General features: G+C 42.0%; 1 protein-coding gene across 1 annotated transcript in view; it reads left to right on the top strand.

Moving 5' to 3' along the window:
• Window positions 1-11,284: 11,284 nt before the first annotated feature.
• PRTFDC1 (phosphoribosyl transferase domain containing 1) overlaps window positions 11,285-24,651 on the top strand; it is a 59,701-nt gene continuing 46,334 nt past the window's right edge. Inside the window, exons 1-3 of the mRNA XM_054018396.1 lie at window positions 11,285-11,386; window positions 16,286-16,392; window positions 21,593-21,776. Of these exons, the coding sequence (XP_053874371.1) occupies window positions 11,327-11,386; window positions 16,286-16,392; window positions 21,593-21,776 (351 nt within the window). The 5' untranslated portion in view covers window positions 11,285-11,326. The remainder of the gene's footprint in view (window positions 11,387-16,285; window positions 16,393-21,592; window positions 21,777-24,651) is intronic.

The following is a 24,651-nucleotide window of genomic DNA, read 5'->3' as shown; positions in this document are numbered from 1 at the left end:
TATACAATTTATTAAATATTACTCCTTGTCTCCATTATATTACTAAATTTGGTTTCAGACCTACTAAAATCTTTTGAATGGCCATAGCTAATGGGAAATGCTGTACACACCACACATATATAAAGTATTTTATTTAGTAAAAAGCGACAAAGCGATAACTTATGCTCCAATATGGCTGTTAGTCTATAAGGTGCCACAGGACTCTGTCACTTTTTACAGATCCAGACTAACACGGCTACCCCTCTGAGACTTTCTTTAGTAAGTTACTTTTGTTACTGAAACATTGGTGCATGTTTCCTTTTTGTCATAAATGTAATTGTACAATGGAAATAAAATATGCAAAATTAATTGGCACTTGAAAATGCCACAGCTCTTGTACTTTATTCATATTCAGCCACATATGAGTTATTTCTCTTAAAATGTATTCAGCATTATTTTCTCAGTAGTTTGATATGTGCATCTTTGCAAGGAATTATGGTCTGTAGGTCATTATATTAATAACAGTACACTCTTGAAAGTCATAACCATTTTTACTATATTTTCTATTTTATCTGTTTTATGTCACTGACTAATACAACCCTCCCTCATTTGAGTAACCCCTACTCATGCGAGTAGTTCCTTTGACTTCAGTAGGCTTACTCACATGAACAAGAATTTCTCACTTGAGTAAGAGGTTGTAGGAGTGGGTCCCCATCTTCCATTATCTGGGTTTCTTGCCATTTGAATTCATAGTGAAACCTTTTCCCAGTGGTCACTATACTTGTGTGACAGGATAAGGTCACTCACTGAGTCCCTGTTCAAGATTTTCCTATTTTGCAGCAAGGCTAGTCTCTTGGGGACCACATTCAACACAATCAGATGCCAAGCCAAGCTACGCAAGCCTTGTGGTAAGCTTTAGTTTACTGGCTCTGTGGCAGATCACCATACCTGATGGAAAAAACAGCCCACTAAAAAAGTCTACAACAAAAAAACATGTTCATGACTGCAAGTTGTGGAGCTGCCCAACTCCAATAACTGCCAACATCCAAGACTGTCCATCCCACCACCTGATGGTGTGCAGCTCACTAATGTTGTTGAGTCACTCTAGCCCAGTGGTTTCCAACATGTGGTTGTGGACCCCTGGGGGGTCTGCAGACTATGTCTAAGGGGTCCACAAAAGGTTGTCATTACCATAGAACAATGCTTTTCAACCTGTGGTCCGTGGACTCCTGGGGGTCCACAGACTATGTCTAAGATTTCTAAAGGGGTCCGCACCTGCATTCACATTTTTGGGGTCCGCAAATGAAAAAAAATTTAAAAAAACACTGCTGTAGCCTGTCTTTTGAACCACTTCATTACAGGGCTTTGGGTGAAGGTGATGAAAACTTGTAGGTCAGATTTTAAAAAAAAATTGCTGGAAGAGAGGGGGGCTTCTGCTCGCACTGCCTTCTTATCAGCAGACTGCAGTATGTGGCCTCCATTGCCATGATCACTGTGGTGTTGTGTTGGAGTGCTCCCTCCTACTGCTAATCACTTTTTTGGAGAGTATTGTCTTTGAGACAAATGATCCCTTTCTTCTCTTTCCCAGTGACCTCTGTGAAATTGTTAGACCAGGAGAGCCTTTTAACTTTGGGCCATGTCCCCTTTAGAAATTCTTATTCCACTGACTGATACTGTCAGGAGAAAACGGCCAAGATTTTTAGAAGTGTCTAGTGATTTGGGGTTCTTAACTGGAGACATGTTAAAGAAGGGGTTCTCAAACTGAGGGTCGGGTCCCCTCAGGGGATCACGAGGTTATTACCTGGAGGGTCATGAACTGTCAGCCTCCACTCCAAACCCCGCTTTGCCTCCAGCACTTATAATGGTGTTAAATATATAAAAAAGTGTTTTTAATTTATTAGGGGTGGTCGCACCTAGAGGCTTGCTATGCGAAAGGGGTCACCAGTACGAAAGTTTGAGAACCACTGCATTAAAGGGATTGAATTTTTGGAAGGTGCTAATCACATGCCCACTGAAGATCAACCACTTTTAAACTGTTACAGACTGGGCACTCAAAATCACTAGTGACACTTGAAAATCTTGGCATCTGTGAAGAAGATGTCTGTGGCTAGTCTAATCCTGCATTCCAATGCTATAATTCTCTGTAGCAGTTGAATTTCAGGAGGTGGCCGCCACAAAAATTTAATATAATTAGACTGGACCTTTTAAAGGTGGACACATTGGGCCCGATCTTGCCCTCCAATACACTTGTATAACCTCATTGGGCGGAAAGGCAAGCATACCAAGGCTGTAGCATGGAGAGCTGAACTACAGTCTGGCATAAAATGAACCCTTATGCTGCTAGTCACATGCTTCTTTAAATGCTTCAGATTCTTAGATTTTGCAGTTACAGAAAAAACAAAAACAAAAATCAAATTAATAAAATAATCTGTAAAAAATCTCTAGCAATTACATTCAATACATAAGGCCTGACCCATAACCTATTTACAATTTCCTGACTCTGTTGTTCATGGACATACATGATTAATTTGTCACGGGATTTGGTAGGAACAGCTTTTTATGGAAATAATGCTTCATCATTCAGATTTAAATATTTTTCTCAAAAGCTGAGAAAAAAATTATTCACATAATATTATCTGAGATAAATGCAAACAAAATATACTTCCTTTATTATAACACAAACTTTGCATTTCAGCTAAAAGAACATTATATTAATAACATACAAACATGGATAGCAAAGCAATATCTTCAGGAGCTAGGGACTTGCCAAGTAAGGCTGTCAGTCATTCTAACCTAGCACAGTGAAATTAATAAAAAAAATAAGCTAGCTTTGTATTAAAGATGCTTATCCTGGACCAAATAAGTCCAAGATGAAAGTTTTGCCAAGCAGTCTATAATATTGAGATTTAAAGGTCATACAAAAATTTGTTGACATCTTGAATGTCAGATTTCAACCTTCTATTGCAGTAGCTGTGCCATTTTACGATATAGGGCTGGACTGTGCAGGCTTTGGTGAGCACTGATACACACACAAGTAGCTCCATTGACTTCAGTTGAATTTGTTAGTCTCTAAGGTGCCACAAGTACTCCTGTTCTTTTTGTTGGAGTTAGTGCTCATCAGTGAGAGTTAAGATGATACATAGATGCTGAGTGTTACAAGTCTCACTTGTAGATTTCAGATGTAGTAGTTTTCCTGAAGTCTGGGGTTGAATAAGGTGTCAGGAGTCCTCATCCTAGTCTGCAGAGCCACTCTATAGCTAATTTGCTGCCGTAGCCACACTAACTGCTGCATCCTCCCTTCTGTACGTGGTAGGAGGCTGTCCAGTCTATCTGCCTAGTTGGACAGCTCTGCCCAACACCCCTCTGTGCTGCTAGATGCAGTAAAACTTCTTGGAGCACTGCTCAATGGTCTGCAGCATGTGTCTAATCCTCTACCACAGTGGGACATTGGTTTTGATGCATTCAGGGTCTTCAGCAACCACTTCTGTGGGTGCAGGATTTGCTGCATAATTAATATAAAATGTTATCCCTATAATAGTTCAGAATTCTATGGTATATGGCAGCTAGAAAATCTGAAACCACATCTTATTTTATTTTTATACATTAATTACATTTTATTTTTTATTGTATTCAGTAATTACTTTGTATGAAACTGCCAAGCTAAATGTCTTGTTCAGCAACAATAATGGGATTTACCTGCTTTGCCATGGCCAGGAACTTCATGATGTTTTATAAACAGGAAGATTACTTTCTGTTTTGATGCCCCCAATAAGTTAAGAACAGAGTTTCAGCTTCGGCCCTGAATTTCAAGGCTTTTGCCAATTTAAGCCACATACTTGACATATTTTGGATTTTCCTGCTTTCTTTATTTTTAATACTTATTTAAAATCCACAAAGATAAAACATAACCTTTATTCATGTTACATATTTAAATGGATTTTTAAATGTTTCTGATACATACTATTGTCTTTAATACGTAGATTCAAAGGTTATAACCTGTTTAAAATGAGAGTTTTTAATGAAAATGCAGAAAGTTAATATATTATGAAATTATTTTTGTCTCATACTTTTATTACTGAAACTCCTCCTCAACCCTCTATTTTTCTTTTTTGCCTTGAGTTATGGCAATAAATAGATAGAGCTGTATGCATTGCTTTATGACCTTCATTAATAGGGCAGGAGGAGGAAATGACATTTAACTCAAATTAAACAGTTTGTTCTGTGAGGAATCATGAAAGAATTCTTTTCATAAGGGCCTCTCTTACAATACTAGCTGTGCACTTTGGTCATGACTCTGTTTTGTATTTTATTTCCTAGTATGTATCTTTTTCCAACTACTTCTTGTGGTTTTGGCTATGTATCGAGATCTACTTTTTGTATGAGTTCACTGTTGTACTCTCTTTTTTTTTATTCTTTGTTTCCTTTGATCATTTCCCATGATTATGAATCTAATGGCAGTGTTTATTCTTTTCCTCCTCTTTCTAGCTTGTAAACAGAAGGTAAACAGAGAAAGAAGACTAGGAAAGCATCTCTGGAACTCCTGAAGATTTTCCAGAGTTAAAGCTAACCATCAACAATCATGCTTTGGCCTTTATTATAGAAGGTATTGATGACTTACAATAAGATCATTGTACTTTAGCTGACAAATTAATTAAAGGCCATTATAAATTTTCCTTTCAACATATGCCTAACCATAACATAGAAAATCTTTGGCAGCTTTCAGTTCCTCACAGAAAAAGTGCATCATAAACACAGGACCAAATTCACTCTTCTTACTATTCTGTTGGCTTCTGTGGGCTCATACATGGGTGAATTTGTACCATTGAGTTTGTACGCAGGCTAAACAAAATGTATTTATTACATAATATAAAACTTAAGGCAAATATATTGCAATAAATAAACTGAAATGGAAAAAAATCTGATAGCCTAGACTGGTTATCCCTGGAGATAGCACTACTCTTTAAGCTCTACTCCAATTATTCTTAGCCATGACTCACTAGTTTTCTATTTCCATTACTCTTATTTTCTGGCATTGGCAGTACTTGACACAATTCAATACATTTCTGAAATGAACCCTGTTTGTAAAATTGTCCTGGGAAAGAACACTGAGAGGAAGCCTGACAGAACATTGCCAGTTACCAGATCTTATAGGATAGAACAAACGCTTCTTGCTTACGTTTGTCTGCGTAGTGGTTCTAGGCATTTATTTTTTATTCTCTTTTTCATGGTAATCTCTAGAGCCCTGCAAATCCGCAGGTATCTGCATCCATTGTGGATATCCGCAGACCATTTTTTGCTGATCACGGATCAGATGTGGATACAAATTTTGTATCTGCGCAGGGCTCTAGTAATCTCCTCCAGCTGTATTAACCTTCTATCTTTGATTTACTGTAGCTAGAGAAAGGATGATCTCTTGTGCTGCTCTATGCCAGAAGTGGATCTTGTAGTGATAGAGTAAAGCAGGAAGGACTAGATTAAAAGGATAAAAAAATTTCCCTTTGAATTGCCACATGGTCCAAACAGGCTGAAGAAGAGATTCATATGGTTCCAGAGACCAGCAGATATAAATCAATGACAATATTTAATTGCAATCACAGGTGTAATTCAGCTAGGTTTGAATTTGAAAAGCCCAGTTCTGTGACAGAGAAAGCATGGGAGCCAGGACATGGACACAATTAAACATGAGTATATTAGATTTAAGGAGGATTACTGAGGCTCTAGACTGACTTCTCACACACTTCTGATCTATAAGAACTGAAAACCTTACAAGTGCCTATGGATCTGGATCAGTGATTTGATTAAAAAAATGAAATTAAACAGATTTTTTCTTAGATTAAGATTTATTAACTTTCTTCCTGATTATTTGCAGGAGACACTAACAGGAAAATGAGAATCCAGAGATCTGATGGCATTTTATACATCTCTAATTATTAAGAAATATATTAAAGTGCATGTGTTTAAGAGATGGGAAATAATGATAGTGTGTCTGTGTTTTTTAAGTATCAGAGGGGTAGCCGTGTTAGTCTGAATCTGTAAAAAGCAACAGAGGGTCCTGTGGCACCTTTGAGACTAACAGAAGTACTGGGAGCATAAGCTTTCGTGGGTAAGAACCTGACTTGCATCTGAAGAAGTGAGGTTCTTACCCACGAAAGCTTATGCTCCCAGTACTTCTGTTAGTCTCAAAGGTGCCACAGGACCCTCTGTTGTGTTTTTTAAGTGACTTTAATGTTTGTGAAAGGTGGTAAATTGACAGCCAGCCTTGTAAATCCAGAACAAACACAGCATACGTAGCAGCAGTGCAAACTTCCCTAAACTGGAGGGACCACATCCAACGATGAAAAAATTCCAGTTCAGTTTCCACGCTCTTTCAATTGTTGATATCACTGCTCTTTCAGCCTACTACAGTGCCACTTGGTGATGTTTTTTATATAGATATTTATCCATTAAATGGATGAAGACTACAAATTTATTTCACACAAACCACCAAAAAACTATCAAATGGTAACTTTTAGTCACTATACAATTGAACCAGATTTTAAGCAGAGACCTTCATCGTGAAAAATTTTCATCGATACCAGCCCCAGAGGCCATCCACTCCCTCATGTTTTGATAGTGTTCTCTGTTGAATGTCTTATGTTTATTTTCATTACTTGCTACTTTTTAAAAGTAGTGAACCAAATTAAAAATGCCTTTCTAGTCTGCCATTGAGGATCAGCTGTCAGGCCCATACCTTGCTATGGACCAATCTGTTCTCACATCCTTACATACCAATTCTTTTTCAATTAACCTACTAGGACTTGTAAAATTCTACCAGACACACTTTTATAAAATAAGTAATAGAGCAAGTCATAGCTTAAAAAACCCACTTGACTCATCGCTCTGGGCCATTCGAAATTTTACCCAGAAGATTGAGCTGAGTGGGGCTGTCTCTTCCTCTGGATGGTAGGGTGGAAAAAGGGCAGAGCAGCTCAAAGTTCATTCTCTTTTAACAGGAAAATTAGAGGTAGTCAGTGATCAAAGTGGCCTAAGAGGAGGATGCTCCTTTTCAGGAGAAGGGAAGGGCTGAAAGCAGAGCAGCTGTAGCTGTTACAGTTTTCACAGGATCAGAAGAGGGAAAGCAGGGAACAGAATGGCTCCTGAACTGCTGCCCCTTTAAGAGGAGGAGAGGAAGAGTGAGGAAGGAAGACCCTAGGTGGAGAGACAGAGTAGGGAAGCCAATGTCATTTTCAACACACCTGGATGGAGTAGAGGCAGAAGCAGCAAAGGAGCTCTTCAAAGGTGGAAGACAGCATTAATTGATTAATGACTGCAATCACTTGCTATCTGGCCTCCCTGACACTCAGGTTGCCCCTGTGTCTAAACAAAAAGCTACAGCTAGTATTATGCTGCTCATCTGTCATTCTGACCATGTCACTCCATTTCATCCATTCACTGACTTCCCTTCCTCCACTACATCAAATCCAAGCTTTCTCCACAACTCTGTCCTCATCTGTCTCTTTTAATGTTGCCCCATCCTGTTCACTCTGCCAATGATGCCAGCTTTGACACATCATTTACTTGCTTCTCTTATTAATCCATCTGCAACTTCTTCTATCACACTGTATGCATGGAGCCAACACCACCTTTACCGTATTCAAGTCTCTTGAAATGACCACTTCCACCATGACATCTACAAATAACTGTAAGAGTTACAATATTTGGGATTGTCTATATTCCCTATATTAAAATAAAAAGATTGTGTTATTCAAACTCTCTTGTCAGCACATAGCAAATCACCACCTTGTCACCTGACCTGTTTGGTGTCCCTCTGATGGTTCTCAGAGTACCCAGGACTAAGAGGCACCTTGTTACCCCCTAACTCCAGTGTGAGGGACTCTTGCCTGTGATAATTAGGTGTTAGTTCTCTAGCACCACCAGTCTTTCAGCCACTCAAGCAGGGGTGAAAGTAACACAGAAGACTTACTGGTATGGGGGCCCAGCTCTGGGCCCCGGGCAGAAGGGGCGGGGCTGGGGGTCAGCCTCTCCCAGCCAGCCCATCCATACTGCCTGGCCCACACCGTCCTGGGCCCCGGTGGCGATTTAAAAGGGCCCAGGGCTCTGACCACTGCCATAGTAGTGGTGGCAGCAGCCGGGAGCCCTGGGCCCTTTTAAATCGCTGGGCCCCAGGGCAGCTGCCCTTTTTACCCACCTCCCCCCTCCCCGTCAGTGGCCCTGCTGATAGAGTCCCTACCGGCAGGGCTGCCAATGGAGGGGGTGGGGGGGGAGAAAGGGGCAGCGCTTTAATGTTGGCTGCGTATGGGCCAGTACCACCACTTATTACTGGTACGCCATACCGGCCCGTACTGGCCTACTTTCACCCCTGCACTCAAGCATTTTCTTTTGGGCTATGCCAGCCCTGTCTTTGCTTTGCAGGTTAACAAGAGGTACACCCCAGTCCCCAAGTCACTTTGAAGTATTCCCCTGTGATATCCAGCCCTTGATACTGGCTACTCACAGAAACTCAGATCCTCTGCCCCAAAGGAGAAGTGTACCCCAGTTTAGCAGTTTTACCTTAAACCACCGCTCCTGTTTAGCACACAGCTCTTTTAGTGAAACAAAAGAAGGTTTACTTAAAAAATAATAGAGATTCCACTAGAAACAAGAGAATGATGGAAACAAAAGCTTACAATTGAAAAAAAAAAGTAAAATGTGAACTAGGGCCTACACTTACTAATAGTTACCATTTGTATTTAATAACGTAGGTTTTCCCCCAAATTTCAGTCTGTTGCAGAGCTGTCTGGCTTCACAGGAACCAGGATCCAATCTTTCATGAAAAACACCCCTGCTCAAAATGTCTCCTCAGTGAATGGCTCCAGAGGGCATCTCCTACATCTGTGTTATACTGAAACAGTCTTCTGTCTTTATGAATAGATAGGGTGATCCCGTCTGTTATAATGTTCCTTTTTACCTCCACATGGTTTTAACTGTTTGCAGTTGTCTTTGATGGTTTTTCATTGACGGTTCTGGGATAGGGTAAGAGTAGGCAATTGAACCATACATTACATAATTGGCTAGCCAGGGAGACTGGACACAATTCCTTCCCATTTGAATAGGTTATCACTGTTGTCAGTCGCTAGCGGTGTGGTGCTCTGCTCTTGTTCGATGATGATAACAGTCGGCTGTGTGCGTGTTCCCTTTGTATGCTGCCCCGGCTCTGCGCAGATAGCTGACACAGCAAACCCCAAGAGAACCCCCAATGACCACAGACTCTAGTAAGGTACGAAGGAACCCGAGCCAGGTTTATTGTCAAACGAAGCACAGTAATAGTTTCCTGTAGACTCTACAAGACATACTATGCCCCCTGGCAATGGACCGGCTCAGTCAGTGGCGGGACTTTCCACTGCCCCCTAGGCCAGACAAAGAGGCGCACTCTGGGACCTACTTTCATACAGTTACAGGACAGATTACTCATCCCTACTGACGTATTGAAGTACAGCTCCTTGACTCATTGGGGGCTGCCTCCTCCTTTGATCATGTTGTTTCTATCCATCATGCTGTCCTTTTGACCCTGTCTTTAAGATGCACCTGCTTCTAGCAGCCCTCTTCTTGCCAACTTCTGTAAGTGGGGCCTGCCTCTGGCTTACAGCCCAGCTTTTCCTTAGCAATGCCTGGAAGTACTTTGGTTCAGGCTTCAGGCCTCAGACTGGGCCTCTGACACAAGAGGTTATGTTTCAGGGCCTCATCTTATTACAATCACCAAGACATATGATTCCCTGGTGACTACTCTTTCCTCCGTGGGCATAATTTTCAATATAGTTACATTATTCCTTAAATATTGCCTGTACACACATCTCACAATGATTATGAGTATTGATAAGTTTCAAGTTTTCAACTGAGACATTACATGTTATCCTTTATGGACAAATATCCTGTAAGCAACGTATTTGATGTAGTGAGTTTGTCAGGCCTGAGACTAGAGTTGTTTGCAAAGAACGGGGCCTATGTGTCACATTCGCCTCTCCCATATTCTGTGACTCTATTTTATCTTTTCTTTCTCAGGCAGTAAGCTCTTCAGGGCAGAGAACTTCTATGTTTGAAAAGTGTTTGATGTACCATGCGCATTAGCAGAAACAAATATTTAGTAACAATAATTTGATTGGGGGAATTGAAGCATTAATTTGAGGCATGATTAATTTATTTGGAGATGCACAATTGACTTATGGATGGGCCATAAAAATGTACCAATGGAAGTTAAATATACATGATATTTGGAGGGTATAGCAGCATGAGTCTAATTTTTCATTTTAAGCCCTACTGTAAGGAACTGAAATATCAGGGTATAGAACAGTTTAAGTGCATTTGTGGCATATATTGTATCTTAATAATAAAGCTTGCTGACTGGTGCTTGTACACGCCTAGCACAGTGGGCTCCTGGTCCATGAGTAGGGCTCCTAGGCACTTAGGGTGACCAGATAGCAAGTGTGAAAAATCGGGACGGGAGGGTGGGGGGTAATAGGCGCCTATATAAGAAAAAGCCCCCAAAATCGGGACATCTGGTAACCCTATAGGCACTACAGTAACACAAATGAAAATAATATAATACCCCCAGACATGAATTCAAAGGTAGTCAATTTGTGCTTGCTGGAGGCTTTTCTTATAGATGCCCGTGCATACCCAGAGGCCAGATGTAAACCTAAGGTCTGTCAATTGTTTCTATCTTGGCACATACACAGTGCCTGTTCACTGCCACAGCCTCTGAGCCTGAATTTATTCACTGCCATCAGAAGGGGTTGTAGGTACATCCCTCTGGATGGGTCGGAATCTCATTAACACACTACTTTATTCCAGGGAGCCCATTTCCATGCTCGGGAGGATGAGGCCCTAGTGGGGTTTGTCCCACACCCCACTATGTTGGGGGCTCTCTAGCAGGGGCCACAGGCTATATATGCGCACCAGGGTGGGGATGATGCCCCCATCCTCTATTGAGGAGCCTGTACACGGTATGTTGGGGGGGGGGAGTCCTCCGTGGGACCAATGCCCCATCCTCCCTCTGTTTGGGGGAGGGCTGAACTCTGCATGCTCAGCGGGGCGCTGCCCCTTGAGTGAGGAGCTGGGACAGGGGCGGGGTCTCCTCAACCCCCATGGGAAGGGCAGTAGCGGCCCGGGGCAGCTGAGGGGTAGAGGCCCGGCGGGTAACACCTCTCCTCCGCGCAAGGGGGCCCCCATCGCTGCATGCGGCGGCCTTCGCTCCCTGCAGGCCGACGCCTTCCCCCAGGCCCCCACCCGGAGAGCAGCAGCACCGCCTCCCCCCTCCTAGCCCGGCGGCTGCAGCGGTTCCGCGCCGCTCCCCTGGGGCTGGCGAGGGAAGATGGCCGGTCAGGGCGGCAGCAGCGCGGCGCCGCAGAGAGGCAGCGGCCGCGGGGTTGTGGTAAAGGAAATTCTCCCCCCAGCCCAGGGCGGCGCCAGGGGAGCGCTGCCCGCAGTCCCCAGACCGCTGGGGGGTCCCTCGCCATTGCCGCCTCCTGGCCTGGGCAGGGCACCCCCGGTCCCGCCCCTGGCGTCTCCGTCATGTCTCCTATCCCGCCTCCTTATCGCACCCCAGCTTCCCCAGGCCCTTGGTCCTCTGGACACGCTCCCCTCCGCCGCCCCGCCTCTCATGGCCCTGGGTACCCACCCTGTCCCCCTGCCCTGTGCCTTGATCGCAGTGCCCTCCCCTCCCCCATCTACTGGCTCCTCGCCCATCATCATCTCCTCCTCACAGCCTTTGTGCCCTGACCCCCACTTCGTCCCCTCATTCCTCCCCGATCTTCCGCTACCATCTTCCCCCCCGGGGCCCTTCTGCTGCTGCACGCTGGCCTCACCCCATCTCCCACATCTTCTCCCCATGGCCTTTGTGCTTTGGCCCTTCCGCACTATACCCTGATTCCATCCTGTCCTGGGCCTTGATTCCCCTCCTCTTCCCTGGTCCTTTTACCCTTAACACCCATCTTTTCTAAACAGCCTTGCTTCCCTGCACCTTGATCCCTCATCTCCTCCCTTCTGCCCTGTTTCTGGTCCCAATTTTGTTCGCTCAACTCTTCTACAGCTCAATACTTCAGCTTTGCCCTGATGTCTCCTTCCTGGCTGCCTCCCCCAACTTGTACTACTTACTCCCATCTGCTCTGCTGTGCCTTACACCAACAGTTCTGTGATTCATTCGCCACCATCTCCTCTTGCCCCCTCACCCCTGCTCCATTGACCCAATCCTGTGTTCTGTCTTTGTATCTCTGAACCTTCTTTGCCGCACACTCTTCTCACCCCTCCCTGTATGGAGTATTTGTGGGTGGCTGGCTGCCCGAGAGAAGTCCTAGCAGCTCACCAGGAGCTGGGGAAGTTTGATTTCCTGTCTGTGCCCTCTGGCTGCAGCAGTTATGATGTATGTGTGCCCTTAGTGTGGTGGAAGCAAGCTGAGCAGTGACTAGCAAAATTGCCAAACATGACGGGACTACTGATTTTTAGATGGAAACAAGTCCACCATGGAATTGTCTTGGCTTGTGGATTTAATTGTCAAACAACCTAGTGATAAAAATGCACTGTTGGGTTGTTCTTATTTTTCATCTTCTGTGCAGAGAAGGTGGTAGTGAACTGTGCAAACTATATGTTTTAGAAAGCACCATGAACATCTATGGGGCTTTATAAGTTATGATAATAATAAATGAATAAGCTAAGTTTTCAAAAGGGAAAAATTGATATTTCTTTGGGCTTATCCACATTGTAAAAAACACATTGAAATACTTTTATTTTACAGTGTACTTGTAACCAATCAATGTTTTAACCAAGTGCCAGAACAAGATTAGAGACTATTAGCCATGATTTAACTAAAACTTTTGAAAAGTCCTGTGTACACCATAAAACTGTGGTGGGGCTACTGTGTTATAAGTGTGTCCCCTGACGGGTGTTTTTACAGTTTAGAGGTAGGCCCTTGGTGTACTTAAATTAAACTAATGTTGGCCATTTAGATGGTAATTTCTGTAATAAATGCTATTACAAAGTTGATGACTTCGTTAGCACTGGAGCAAAGTGGAGACATTTCAAAGGAGATGTGCTTTGTATTGACTTCCTTTCTTCTGTTCCATACACATGAAAACAAAAAAAGAACCATAATGCAACATTATGATTGTGAATTTGAATTTATGAAAGATAGAAAATGTTATGGTTCTCACATTCATCTTGCCCGATCACACAAATTTACGTGGAAAAAATTGGTTCCTTATTACATACATAAATGAAAATTACCTACTGTGTGTAAACAATGTTCTCATATATTCCAAATGTAAAAGAGAGCCCCAGTTTTTTAAACAAAATTACCATTTTTCCATTCCCTTGTGAAAGTTCTTTCAGTCCAGTGTATTTCAGTAGATGGGTATTATAAGGTATTTCCCTATTTTCACCCCAGATGTTTTGACTGATAGCTTTCAAATACTGCTGTATGTGTTTCTATTTTCAATCATTTATTTCCCCACCAATTTTTTTCAGATTTGGCACAGCATTTGTTCCTAATATGAATTCTCTAAATATATTGATAGGTTTGTTAGGCCTTCTGCAACTGTGTTATTGTGAACAGGACTTGCCCCCTACTGAAAAACCTTGAAGTTTTGAGGATGTATGTAACCCCTTCTTCCCGTGAAAATGTGGAATGATATTGAGTAACTTTTTTTAATGACCAAATCCAAGCCCATTGCAGTCAGTGCAAAAACTCCTATTGACTCCAATGGTCTTTGTGTCATGCCTTTTATTTTCAGTTTTTAATTATTAATTGCAAGCAAATCATGATTTTGTGCCGGGCACATTTCTCTAGGAAGTTGATGTTTGTGCTGCAGCTAAGTAGACGTAAAGTAACGATTCTTAGACAAATAATATTTCTTCAAGGTGTAGTTTAGAATCACCAGACTCGTGCCAGAGATAAATATAGCAATGTATGAAGGTAGAATCCTCATAAAGATGCTAATGTAATAGAACAGGTCAGCAATCAACACATTTTGATAGGCAAATTATTTGTGAAGGATTTATGATTCTTTATTCTAGTAGGTGAATCTGCTTGCAGTAGTTAGTAGTTTCTAATCCTTAGTTGAGGATTCTATATAGCAGAAATGCACACTGTACCCCACAAAAGCAGTTCTCTAACCATTTGTTGATATTCATGTGTTTGAACAATACAATACTCCCGTGGGAATTCTGCGCCACTGCACATGTGCAGACTTGATGTCCCCCCGCACATTTCTTTGCTTCCCTGCAGAAAAATGACTTCCTGATGGGGAAGTAAAAGGAAACCACAAGAGCGATGTTTCGGGTGCCCAGGGCAACCAGCAGAGAGATAAATCACTGTGGGGCAGGAGGCGAGACTGGGTACAACCTGGCTGGTGGCTCCAACCCTGCGCCGGGCTCAGCTGCTAGCCCCGGCTGAACTGGAGAGGATGAGACTTCCTTTGCCCTGCATGGCATCCGGGGCCGAGTCTGACCCACCCCCAGATTTCTCTCCCGGCTGCAGGAAGCTCTGCAAACTCTCCACTCCTGAACCGCCCATAGCACACTTCCTGCACCCATTGCTCCTCAGCTGCAGGGGGAGGGATTCCTATTCAGGGAGCTGCTCCCGCATCTGCCCAACCCCCATGCATCTAGACCCCCTATACCCAGACCCTCCCGCTGATCCTCATCCCTCCTGCAATCAGACCCGTCCCTGATGAGCCCCACTCCCAGTGCACTTGGACCACCCTGATGAGCCATGCACACCTGGATCCTCACCTCACCGAGCCCCAACCAGCTACACCTGGATCCCTGCCCCACTCCCCGAGCATCTGAACTCCCCACTGAGCCCCCAAAACCCAGACCCCCCTGCCGAGCTCTATCCCCCACACACTCCTCTCCCATCCCCCGTTGAGCCCCAACCACCTTCACCTGGACCCTCCTGCAGAGTTCCATTACCTTTGCACCCAAAACCCCCCAACAAGCCCATGTGCATCCAGATCCCCCTCGCACCCAGATCCCCCACTGAGCCACCTGCACTCAGATTGCCCCAACTAAAACCCTCTCAACCCACACCTGGATCCCCCCACATTAAGCCCCTCCAGACTTGGCTCCTGCCTTGCTGAACCTGCCTGCCCACACAGAGGGGCAGGGCCCGAGGATGTTTCTGGGGCAGGCTGTGTCCTTGCACTTTGTCAGGGTTGGGTGCAGCCTCATCGCTGAGTCCATGTCCCGGGGAGGGAGCTGCACAGTGATCTCCCACCTCTGGGGAGCACAGGCCACTGGGCTGCACAATGCCATGCTGGAGCCTCCACATTTATTTGACAATAAAATTTGCAGAATTTTGCAGAATTTTAAAATATTGTGTGTAGAATTTTAAATGTTTTGGTGCAGAATATACATTTTTGGGGGCAGAATGCCCTCAGGAGTAAATACAAGGAATAAAGACAAGATGTTTATGGGTACATATGACTGCAAAGACAGTTAAGAAACCCGTGAGGTGGCACTCTTTCCTCAAAGTCAATATTGAAACAAAGCTCCAGTATGGTTGCAAGCAGTTGGAGGTGCTGTCTTTACTATGGGACTGTTGTAAAGCTTGCTGAGCCGTTTCCATTACAATCCCTCCTTTTTACATCTTTAGAGCTTTGTGAAACATGACCTTTTGAACTGACATTTGTTCTGCTTGATTTCTGCCTGACATTTATAAACTTTTTGATTTCTGAGATTCTGGTATTAATCCAGTTCGTGGTTTTACAGGTGGATGGATGTGAAAAGCAGTACTAATACACATTTTAAAAATTCTTTAAAACAATCTTTTTTCTGTAAATATGTGGCATATACAGAATACCTGATGGTGAGTTTGAATGTTTTCTAGGCGCTTATTTCAGATGACCTGCATAAACCATTCATGGGTTCACAGTCATGCGTAGTGCAATCTCTGAGACTTATGCAGATAAAATTAGGGAAAGACCACAGCATTTCTGTGACAGTTTTTTTTTTTTTTTTTTTTTTAAAGAATGGTTACTTTTAAGGGTGTTTATAGAGTTAGATTGATAGAAGTAGACATAATGCACCCGTGATTAATAGGCACAGGTGAAGTGGTAAATTATCATCATGTATTTTTGATTACCTGACCCTGGAGTTAATCACATGGATATCACCATATATGGGAAGGGTGTGCGCATAGGGCCAGTACAACTAATAGTAGTTGCTAATAATACTGTCAAATCCAGTGTAAAAGGACATAGTCTAACATTGAGAATATGATAACTTTTTATATACCAAATACAATGAAGTGTTCTAATTATATTAACTTAATTTGCAGATTTCAGACGATTGGCCAGGCTACAGTTTGGATTTATTCACATATCCACAGCACTACTATGGAGATCTGGAATATGTGCTCATACCTCATGGTATTATTGTTGACAGGTAAGAGTGCTTTGAATATTACTATATAAGTATTTAACAATGTTTTGTATACTTGTTATATAGACATAATTGGACAGTCAAACAATTTATACATAAAATTAGATACAAAAGAACGACTCTTAAAGAATATTATATAAGTTTCAAAGGAAAGCACTTGAAATTTGGGAAATGCCAGGTTTACAGTAGCCCGTGCAGGCTTAATACTGCCACTTATGTGTCCATCCTGCTTACTGAATGAGGCAGGATTCTTGTGGGGAAGACTGTATCTGATCAAGTAATTAAAGTCTGTCATAATACATATGCACAAGAGGGCAGAATTAAGGCTGTAAGGGTAACCTTAAAGCTGGCATTTCCTAACCTTTGAGTGCTTAATTTGCAATCTAAATAAGTTTTAAAATTTAATTTACCAGGGTTTTTTAAAAGGAAAAAGGTAAAACCAGTTTCTATTACATGTAACTGTAACAGCCCCCATTATGCATCATCAACAGGGGTTGAACCCTAAACTTTCATTGTTGTAGCACAGACTTCTGTCACTTGACCTACAGGACTGTTAGCTGATAGCAAGAGAAGGGTATTATCCCAGGGTTGGGGATAGGCCAAGTGCTGGGTCTGAAGGGTTGTTGGAGGGAATATGTCTCCACTCTCTTCCCTCCACTACAGCAGCTCCCAGCTGTTCACAGTGCTGTGTCTACTGTTGCTGCTCTTGCTTTTGCACTGGTGGCAACTCAGCTCTGTAGAGTGTTCATGTTCAGTTATTATTTTGGTATGCTGCCAAAATTTTTCTGCAGTGCTTACTTTACAGAAGGGAAATGCTGACTTATATCTCAACAAACCTGAATGGAATTGCATGGAAAAGGAAAAGACCTCTTTGCTTGAGAACTTTCTCCTTAACCCATTTGAAAGGCCTGCTGCAAACAATGGAGGAGTTGGAGCTTCTTAAAAGAATCATAGCATATCAGGGACCTCAGGATGTCATCAAGTCCAACCCTTTGCTCAAAGCAGGACCAATCCCCAGACAGATTTTTGCCCTAGATCCCTAAATGGCCCCCTCAAGGATTGAGCTCACAACCCTGGGTTTAGTAGGCCAATGCTCAAACCACTGAGCTATCCCTCTCCCCTAAGAAGGTTGAAAGAATCTATCATAATGGAAAGTGTTAGGAAACGTAAATATAATGGCCACTGCAAGCTCCCCCATAAGAAAACCCACCTACTCAAAGCTACGTCTACATTGGAGTTGTCAGCTGTTTATGAAAACAGGTGTCAATTATAGCTCTCCTTCATTCTCTGTTCCTCCAGTCAGTGTAGAAGTCAGTTGTTCCTTTATTGTGATTCGAGTCAGCTGACTAGAACAGGAGTACTTGTGGCATCTTAGAGACTAACAAATTTATTTGAGCATAAGTGTTCATAGGCTACAGCCCAGTTCATCAGATACATAGAATGGAACATATAGTAAGAAGATATATATACATACAGAGAACATGAAAAGCTGGAAGTTGCCATACCAACTCTAAGAGGCTAATTAATTAAGATGAGCTATTATCAGCAGGAGAAAAAAAACTTTTGTAGTGTTAATCAAGATGGCCCATTTCAGACAGTTGTCAAAAAGGTGTGAGGATACTTAACATGGGGAAATAGATTCAATTTGTGTAATGACCCAGCCACTCCCAGTCTCTATTCAAGCCCAAATTAATGGTATCTAGTTTGCATATTAATTCAAGTTCAGCAGTTTCTCGTTGGAGTCTGTTTTTGAAGCTTTTCTGTTGCAAAATTGCCACCTTTAAGTCTGTTAGTGAGTGACCAGAGAGGTTGAAGTGTTCTCCTACTGGTTTTTGAATGTTATGATTCCTGATGTCAGATTTGTGTCCATTTATTCTTTTGCGTAAAGACTGTCTGGTTTGGCCAATGTACATGGCAGAGGGGTATTGCTGGCACATGATGGCATATATCACATTGGTAGATGTGCAGGTGAACGAGCCCCTGATGGCGTGGCTGATGTGATTAGGTCCTATGATGGTGTCACTTGAATAGATATGTGGACAGAGTTGGCATCAGGCTTTGTTGCAAGGATAGGTTCCTGGGTTAGTGTTTTTGTTGTGTGGTGTATGGTCTCTTAGAGTTGGTAGGGCAACTTCCACCTTTTCATGTTCTCTGTATGTATATATATGTTCCATTCTGTGCATCTGATGAAGTGGGCTGTAGCCAACGAAAGCTGATGCTCAAATAAATGTGGTAGTCTCTAAGGTGCCACAAGTACTCCTGTTCTTTTTGCGGATACAGACTAACACGGCTGCTACTCTGAAACCAGTCAGCTAACATCATATGCTCAACCTTCCTTCCTACTAGGATATAACTGTAAATTTGGTTAAAATTGTTGAACTCGGTTGTCTCTCTCCACACCAGCAAGACCAACCTGGGGTTAGAGCAAGGAACAGGATTGAATTTACTTTGATGTTCATTGTCAAATATATGGCTAAAACTCGTTGTGTAGAGAGAGAGATCAAAACTGCAGAAAATACTTGTAATGAGAATACAACTACATTTTGTCCATATTTTATATATAAACTGGAGCTTAATAAGTTCCTGTCTGCACTAGAGTTTAAACTCTTACAAAATATTTAGTAATGTAATCCATATAGTCATGATTTGTGAAATACTTTAACATAATTCATTCCTTTCCACTCTGATCAGTTAAATTATGTTAGCACCCTGCCAGTAAAAATGAAGGTTAAACATTTTTTCCTGAAATAGTTTGAATTCTAGTATAGGGGAAGCCTCAGGGACAAAATGTCAGGGTCTTTTCAAGTTGGAATAATCCATGATGCAAAGTATATAGTCTTGGACACTAAAGCTGGGGGACAAGGAAATATTTAAAGAATCATTCAGCATTTATTTCTGTTTCTGTCAACATGCTTGAAATGTAAAAGTGGCCTAAAGCCACCCATTTCTTTACCAGATTATCAAAATGTTTTGAGTATCTAGCCTAAAAAGTTGTGAAAAGTAGCTTTGTTTATGTCCACCCAATTACACAAAACAACAAAAACCCTCTAAGAAGTTAAAAAAAAAATAAAAACAGGAAAGGAGGGATTGTAATTTATAAACAGAGGGCTAGAAAAAAAATATGGATAGACACAGATCACTAAGGCTAGGTCTATACTACCCGCCTGAATCGGCGGGTAGAAATCGACCTCTCGGGGATAGATTTATCGCGTCCCGTCGGGACGTGACAATCAATCCCCGAATCGGCGCTCTTACTCCACCAGCGGAGGTGGTAGTAAGCGCTGCCGACAGAAAGCCGCAGAAGTCGATTTTGCCGCCGTCCTCACAACGGGGTAAGTCGGCTGCGATACGTCGAATTCAGCTACGCTATTCACGTAGCTGAATTTGCGTATCTTAAATCGACTCCCCCCTGTAGTGTAGATGTACCCTAAGTGTCTTCCCTCACAGTCTCTGTGAAAGACTTTCCCACAATTTCAGACTTTCCTTTAGAGCAGGTAATGCTGAAGAAGACGGAGAAAAATGCAGTTACCTCACTATTTGTGCTATTTTTACATAAACAAAAGGGGAACTTAAATGTATTTGAGGTCAGACTAGATGATATAAATTCATACCTTAAAACCTATGAATATTCACTCTTTTGATCTATTTTTGGTATATAGAATTTATTCTTTGCATTGCATAGATATGAAACTGAAAGAAACTTTGACCTTTTTAAATTGTAGCTACGGTAATTTATTGTTGGCAACAGAAATAAGAAAAATGAAAAGAAATATTGTCCTCTTTGGAGTATATTCTTCCCTTACACATGCTGTGCACATACAGTAATTTCCAATTATTTATTTTTTGTGTATATGCAGAGAAAAATGGATTCCTATGTCACTGTGGACCAGCAAAGAGCAGTTTATAGCACAAATGTGGTAGTGAAATCCATATGATAAATTACAGAATCATATAATAAATTGCATTTGGCCTACACCTCTGATTTCCTCATCTGCACTCTGGCCACTAGTCCATCTTTATTGGGACTACACTATAATGCCAAATAGCTACTGTTTTTATAAGCAACCTGAAAAAATGTTTTTTCTTCTTCTCGACCAAGTGTAGCATTTTTCCTCAAAGTTGCACTGGTCTGAGGTACAGGATGGCACTCTTGAATCTTGAATCAGTACAGGTTTCAGGTCTGATATTTCACAAACCATCTTTGCTAGAGGCTAGAAATGGAGGGCTAGTTTTAAAAAATAACTAATGATTTTTGAGTGTTTGACCATTAGAGATACACTAAAGAGGCCTGATAATTTCAGAAATGCTGAATCACCCGCCCTCTGAAACCCATTTAAGATATTTTCAGATGGGCTTACCAAAATATGAAGCACCCAAACTCACTAGTTAGTTTTGAAGATTTAAGCCAAGAAGTTTATCCCACATAAAAGCTGGGATCCTGCTCATTCTAATATGCCACAGTCTGTTGACAAAGGAGACACATTGTCAATAAGAATACAGATCAGTAAATTATTAAATCTTTAAATCCCCAAAGTAATCAGTAAATAACTCTGACTCTTCCTATCTTGCTGTGTGACCTTGGGCAAGTCACTTAGCCTCTCTGCATCTAAGTTTGTCTTGTCTGCAAAATGGGGATAATGATTTTACCCTTTGTAAAGTGTGTTGAGATCTCTGAATAACATTATGTGTTGCTTGTAAGTATTTTTATTTATTTATTTATTTAACTAAAATGTAAGTGTAGCTGTTTCTTTAGTCTGTGAGTTTATGTAATTTCTGGTGTTTTTCTTCTTTATCTTGCACCTTTAAGCAGTTACTCTTAGCAGTTTGCATAACAAATTGTGTGATCATAGAGAGAGACTTTACATGAATGTGGGATGCTATGTAAAGCTGATGGCCTAGTTTGCTCAATCACCCAAAAAGTCTCCTTTATAATAATATTTATTGCAACATATTATTCCAGTTGTGTAATCAGGGGAATGTGTCTAATGATAATTCCCAGCCTGTGTTATACACATTCTGAATCCTGTATTGATTAAATTCCTCCTTGTATCTGCCTGTTGTGCAGTTGATCAAAAGCCCACTAAAGTCAGTGAGGGAGTTGAATGGGTTTAGATCAGGCCATGCATGACTTCTAGATATTTTTGTAGAACTCCATGAAAAACCTATGGTCTGCACCTTACATTATATTTATCCTTTATTTCAGGACAGAATGCTTGGCCAAAGACATCATGCAAGACATTGGAGACAATAACATTGTGGTTCTCTGTGTACTTAAAGGTGGCTACAAGTTCTGTGCTGACCTTGTGGAGCATATTAAGACTCTCAGTAGAAATTCAGAAAGGTCCATCTCCATGACAGTTGACTTTCTCAGACTGAAAAGTTACCATGTAAGTCAACAATGCAATTATATAGATTATTTATAAATTAAATAGTGATTTGATTCCAGTAATAAAATAGAGGTTTGTAGACGAAGAATGTAAAAAAAATTACATAATACATTTGCAAAAAGTATCAGTTTGAAAAATTCCTTTATTTTTTTTATCCTTTTTCCCTATAATGCATTAAACATATGATTGTACTAACTTAATGGATAAATATGAGTGATGTATGAGATATCTTAAAGGTAATTATTTTTCACTTGCACAGTTTTCATTTCTGCATTCAGAAATTGACTCAAGCATCGAGTCATATAATCTGTCAGTCAGCTGCGCTTATTTTCTATAAAGCCAATTTCACATTCTTTCATTTCCCACCCCCTCCAGTAATTCTAAATCTTCCTCAATTTTAGCTGTTAAAGAATAGAAAAATTATTGAAATATTTTACTCAGTGTGTCATAAAAATGGAAAGTATATATAATAGCAATCTATACCACTAGATGATGGGTGGTGCTTTGTTGTAAAATTAAATAAGACATTTGGTCAAGTCCACACTTAATGTCAGAGGCTAGAGCCCTTATTAACTTGTGAGAGAGTTATGTAATAGTGATCCACTGATTTTAGTATGGTAATACTAATAAGATGGCCTATTTGGAGCTACATCTTTTTTGGGAACATGTTATGATTTCCATTTTTATAAGCTGCAAATTTGAATTCCATCCTGCATTTCATTATCTATAGCAGTGGTTTCAAACTTTTTCTGGTGACTCAGCTGAAGAAAATTGTTGATGCCCGCAACCCAAAGGAGCTGGGGGGATGAGGGGTTTGGGAGGGGCCGGGGTGCAGCCAGGGAGGAAGGGGTCAGGGCTCTGAGGTGGGGCTGAGAGGTTTGAGGTGCAGGAAGGGGTTCTGGGTTTGGGAGCAGGGGCACAGGTTTACCTCAGGCAGCGGCAGTGCTAAGGCAGGCTTCTTGCCTGTCCTGGCACCGCGGACTGCGCTGTGCCCTAGAAGCAGCCAGCAGCAGATTCAGCTCCTAGGTGGAGGCATAGAATATCAGGGTTGGAAGGGACCTCAGGAGGTCATCTAGTCCAACCCCCTGCTCAAAACAGGCCCAATCCCCAGACAAATTTTTGCCCCAGATCCCTAAATGGCCCCCTCAATAATTGAACTCACAACCCTGGGTTTAGCAGGCCAATGCACAAACCACTGAGCTATCCCTTAGGCATGCAAGTGGCTCCACATGGCTCTCACCCACAGGCACCACCGCCACAGCGGAGCCAGTTCTTGGGGTGGGGGCAGCATGCGGAGCCCCGTGGCCCCCCTGCCTAGGAACCAGACCTGATGCTGGCCGCTTCCGGGGTGCAGTGCGGTGTCAGAACAGGTAGGGCCTCGCCTGCCTTAGCTGGGCAGCACTGCCAACAGGACTATTAACGGCCCAGTCGGTGGTGCTGATCAGAGCCGTCGTGACCCAGTGCCTTACATTCCGTGACCCAGTACTGGGTCGCAACCTGCAGTTTGACAACCACTCATCTATAGTATGAGCCAAATCCTAGAAATAGTTTACAGTTCAAGTGGCAGGGGCTGCACACTAGCGATCTCAGCAGGGGGTTAGGGTGAAGTAAGAAATACTTTCCCCTTCCATTAAGGAGTGGAAGTAAAACCTTTGTGCAGCCTCAGGATTAGTAACCCCTCAAAATACCCATGTCTTTATTCCATTGGGAATGGTTGGTGCATCCACATAGTCATAGATGCAGTGACGTCACCCCTTTTCTGATCTTCCAACCCCATCCTGAACACTTGCTGCAGTAGAACAGCACTGATTCCACTAGGTGACCACAGTCCTAGTGAGGTCAAAATTTGGCCCTCGGACTGTGAAAGGAAGTTTCCACATGAGAACCAATTTGACACATGAAGCACATGTATAATAAAAATATGTCACCATTTTTAAACTATGTAACAGTATGCAGGTAAAGTCTGTGAATTAGCTAAAAGCAGTGGGGGGGAACTTTGTCTTATTTGAGGGCACATAGAAATTAAGTGAATTTTCAAGAGGTTTATTTACATAGTTTACACAAATACTAGATTAATATTGAAGTGCTGATTGTTTACATTGATTTTACTTTAGAGGGGCACCTGGCAGTTGTTCTGTTGGGCTACCCTTCATCATAAGAACAGAAGAATGGCCATATTGGGTTAGACCAATGGTCGATCTAGCCCAGTATCCTGTCTTCTGACAAAAACAACGAGGAGTCCTTGTGGCACCTTAGAGACTAACAAATTTATTTGGGCATAAGCTTTCATGGGCTAAAACCCACTTCATCAGGTGCATGGAGTGGAAAATACAGTAGGATATCAATACATAGCATATGAAAAGAGGGAGTTGTCTTATCAAGTGGGGGGTCAGTGCTAATGAGCCAATTCAATTAGGGCAGAGTGGGCTTTTCTCAACAGTTGACAAGAAGGGAGGAAAAATCACTTTTGTAGTGCTAATGAGTTCAATGTAATCAAGGTGACCCATTTCAACAGTTGACAAGAAGGCGTGAGTATCAGCAGGGGGAAATTAGTTTTTGTAGTGACCCATCCACTCCCTAGTCTTTATTCAGACCTAATTTGATGGTGTCCAGTTTGCAAATTAATTCCAGTTCTGCAGTTTCTCATTGGAGTCTGTTTTTGAAGTTTTTTTTTGTTGAACAACTGTTTCTTAGTCTGCATTTCTTTCTCTGCCACTTTTTCCTTACTCACTTTCTCCATTTTATTTGCTGTTGGATTTTTATTGTTCTCCAGTTGTTTTACTTTCTCTAACTCACTCAGTTTCCACACACTGTTCTTCTCACATAATTGACCCTGCTTCCTTTTAACATTTCTTCACTGTTCCCTGTTTCTCTT

Source organism: Malaclemys terrapin, chromosome 2, assembly GCF_027887155.1.
Source record: "Malaclemys terrapin pileata isolate rMalTer1 chromosome 2, rMalTer1.hap1, whole genome shotgun sequence".
In the NCBI taxonomy this organism is placed as follows: domain Eukaryota; kingdom Metazoa; phylum Chordata; order Testudines; family Emydidae; genus Malaclemys; species Malaclemys terrapin.
The sequence above is the reverse complement of the archived record's forward strand: the minus strand, read 5'-3'. Positions and strand labels throughout refer to the sequence as shown.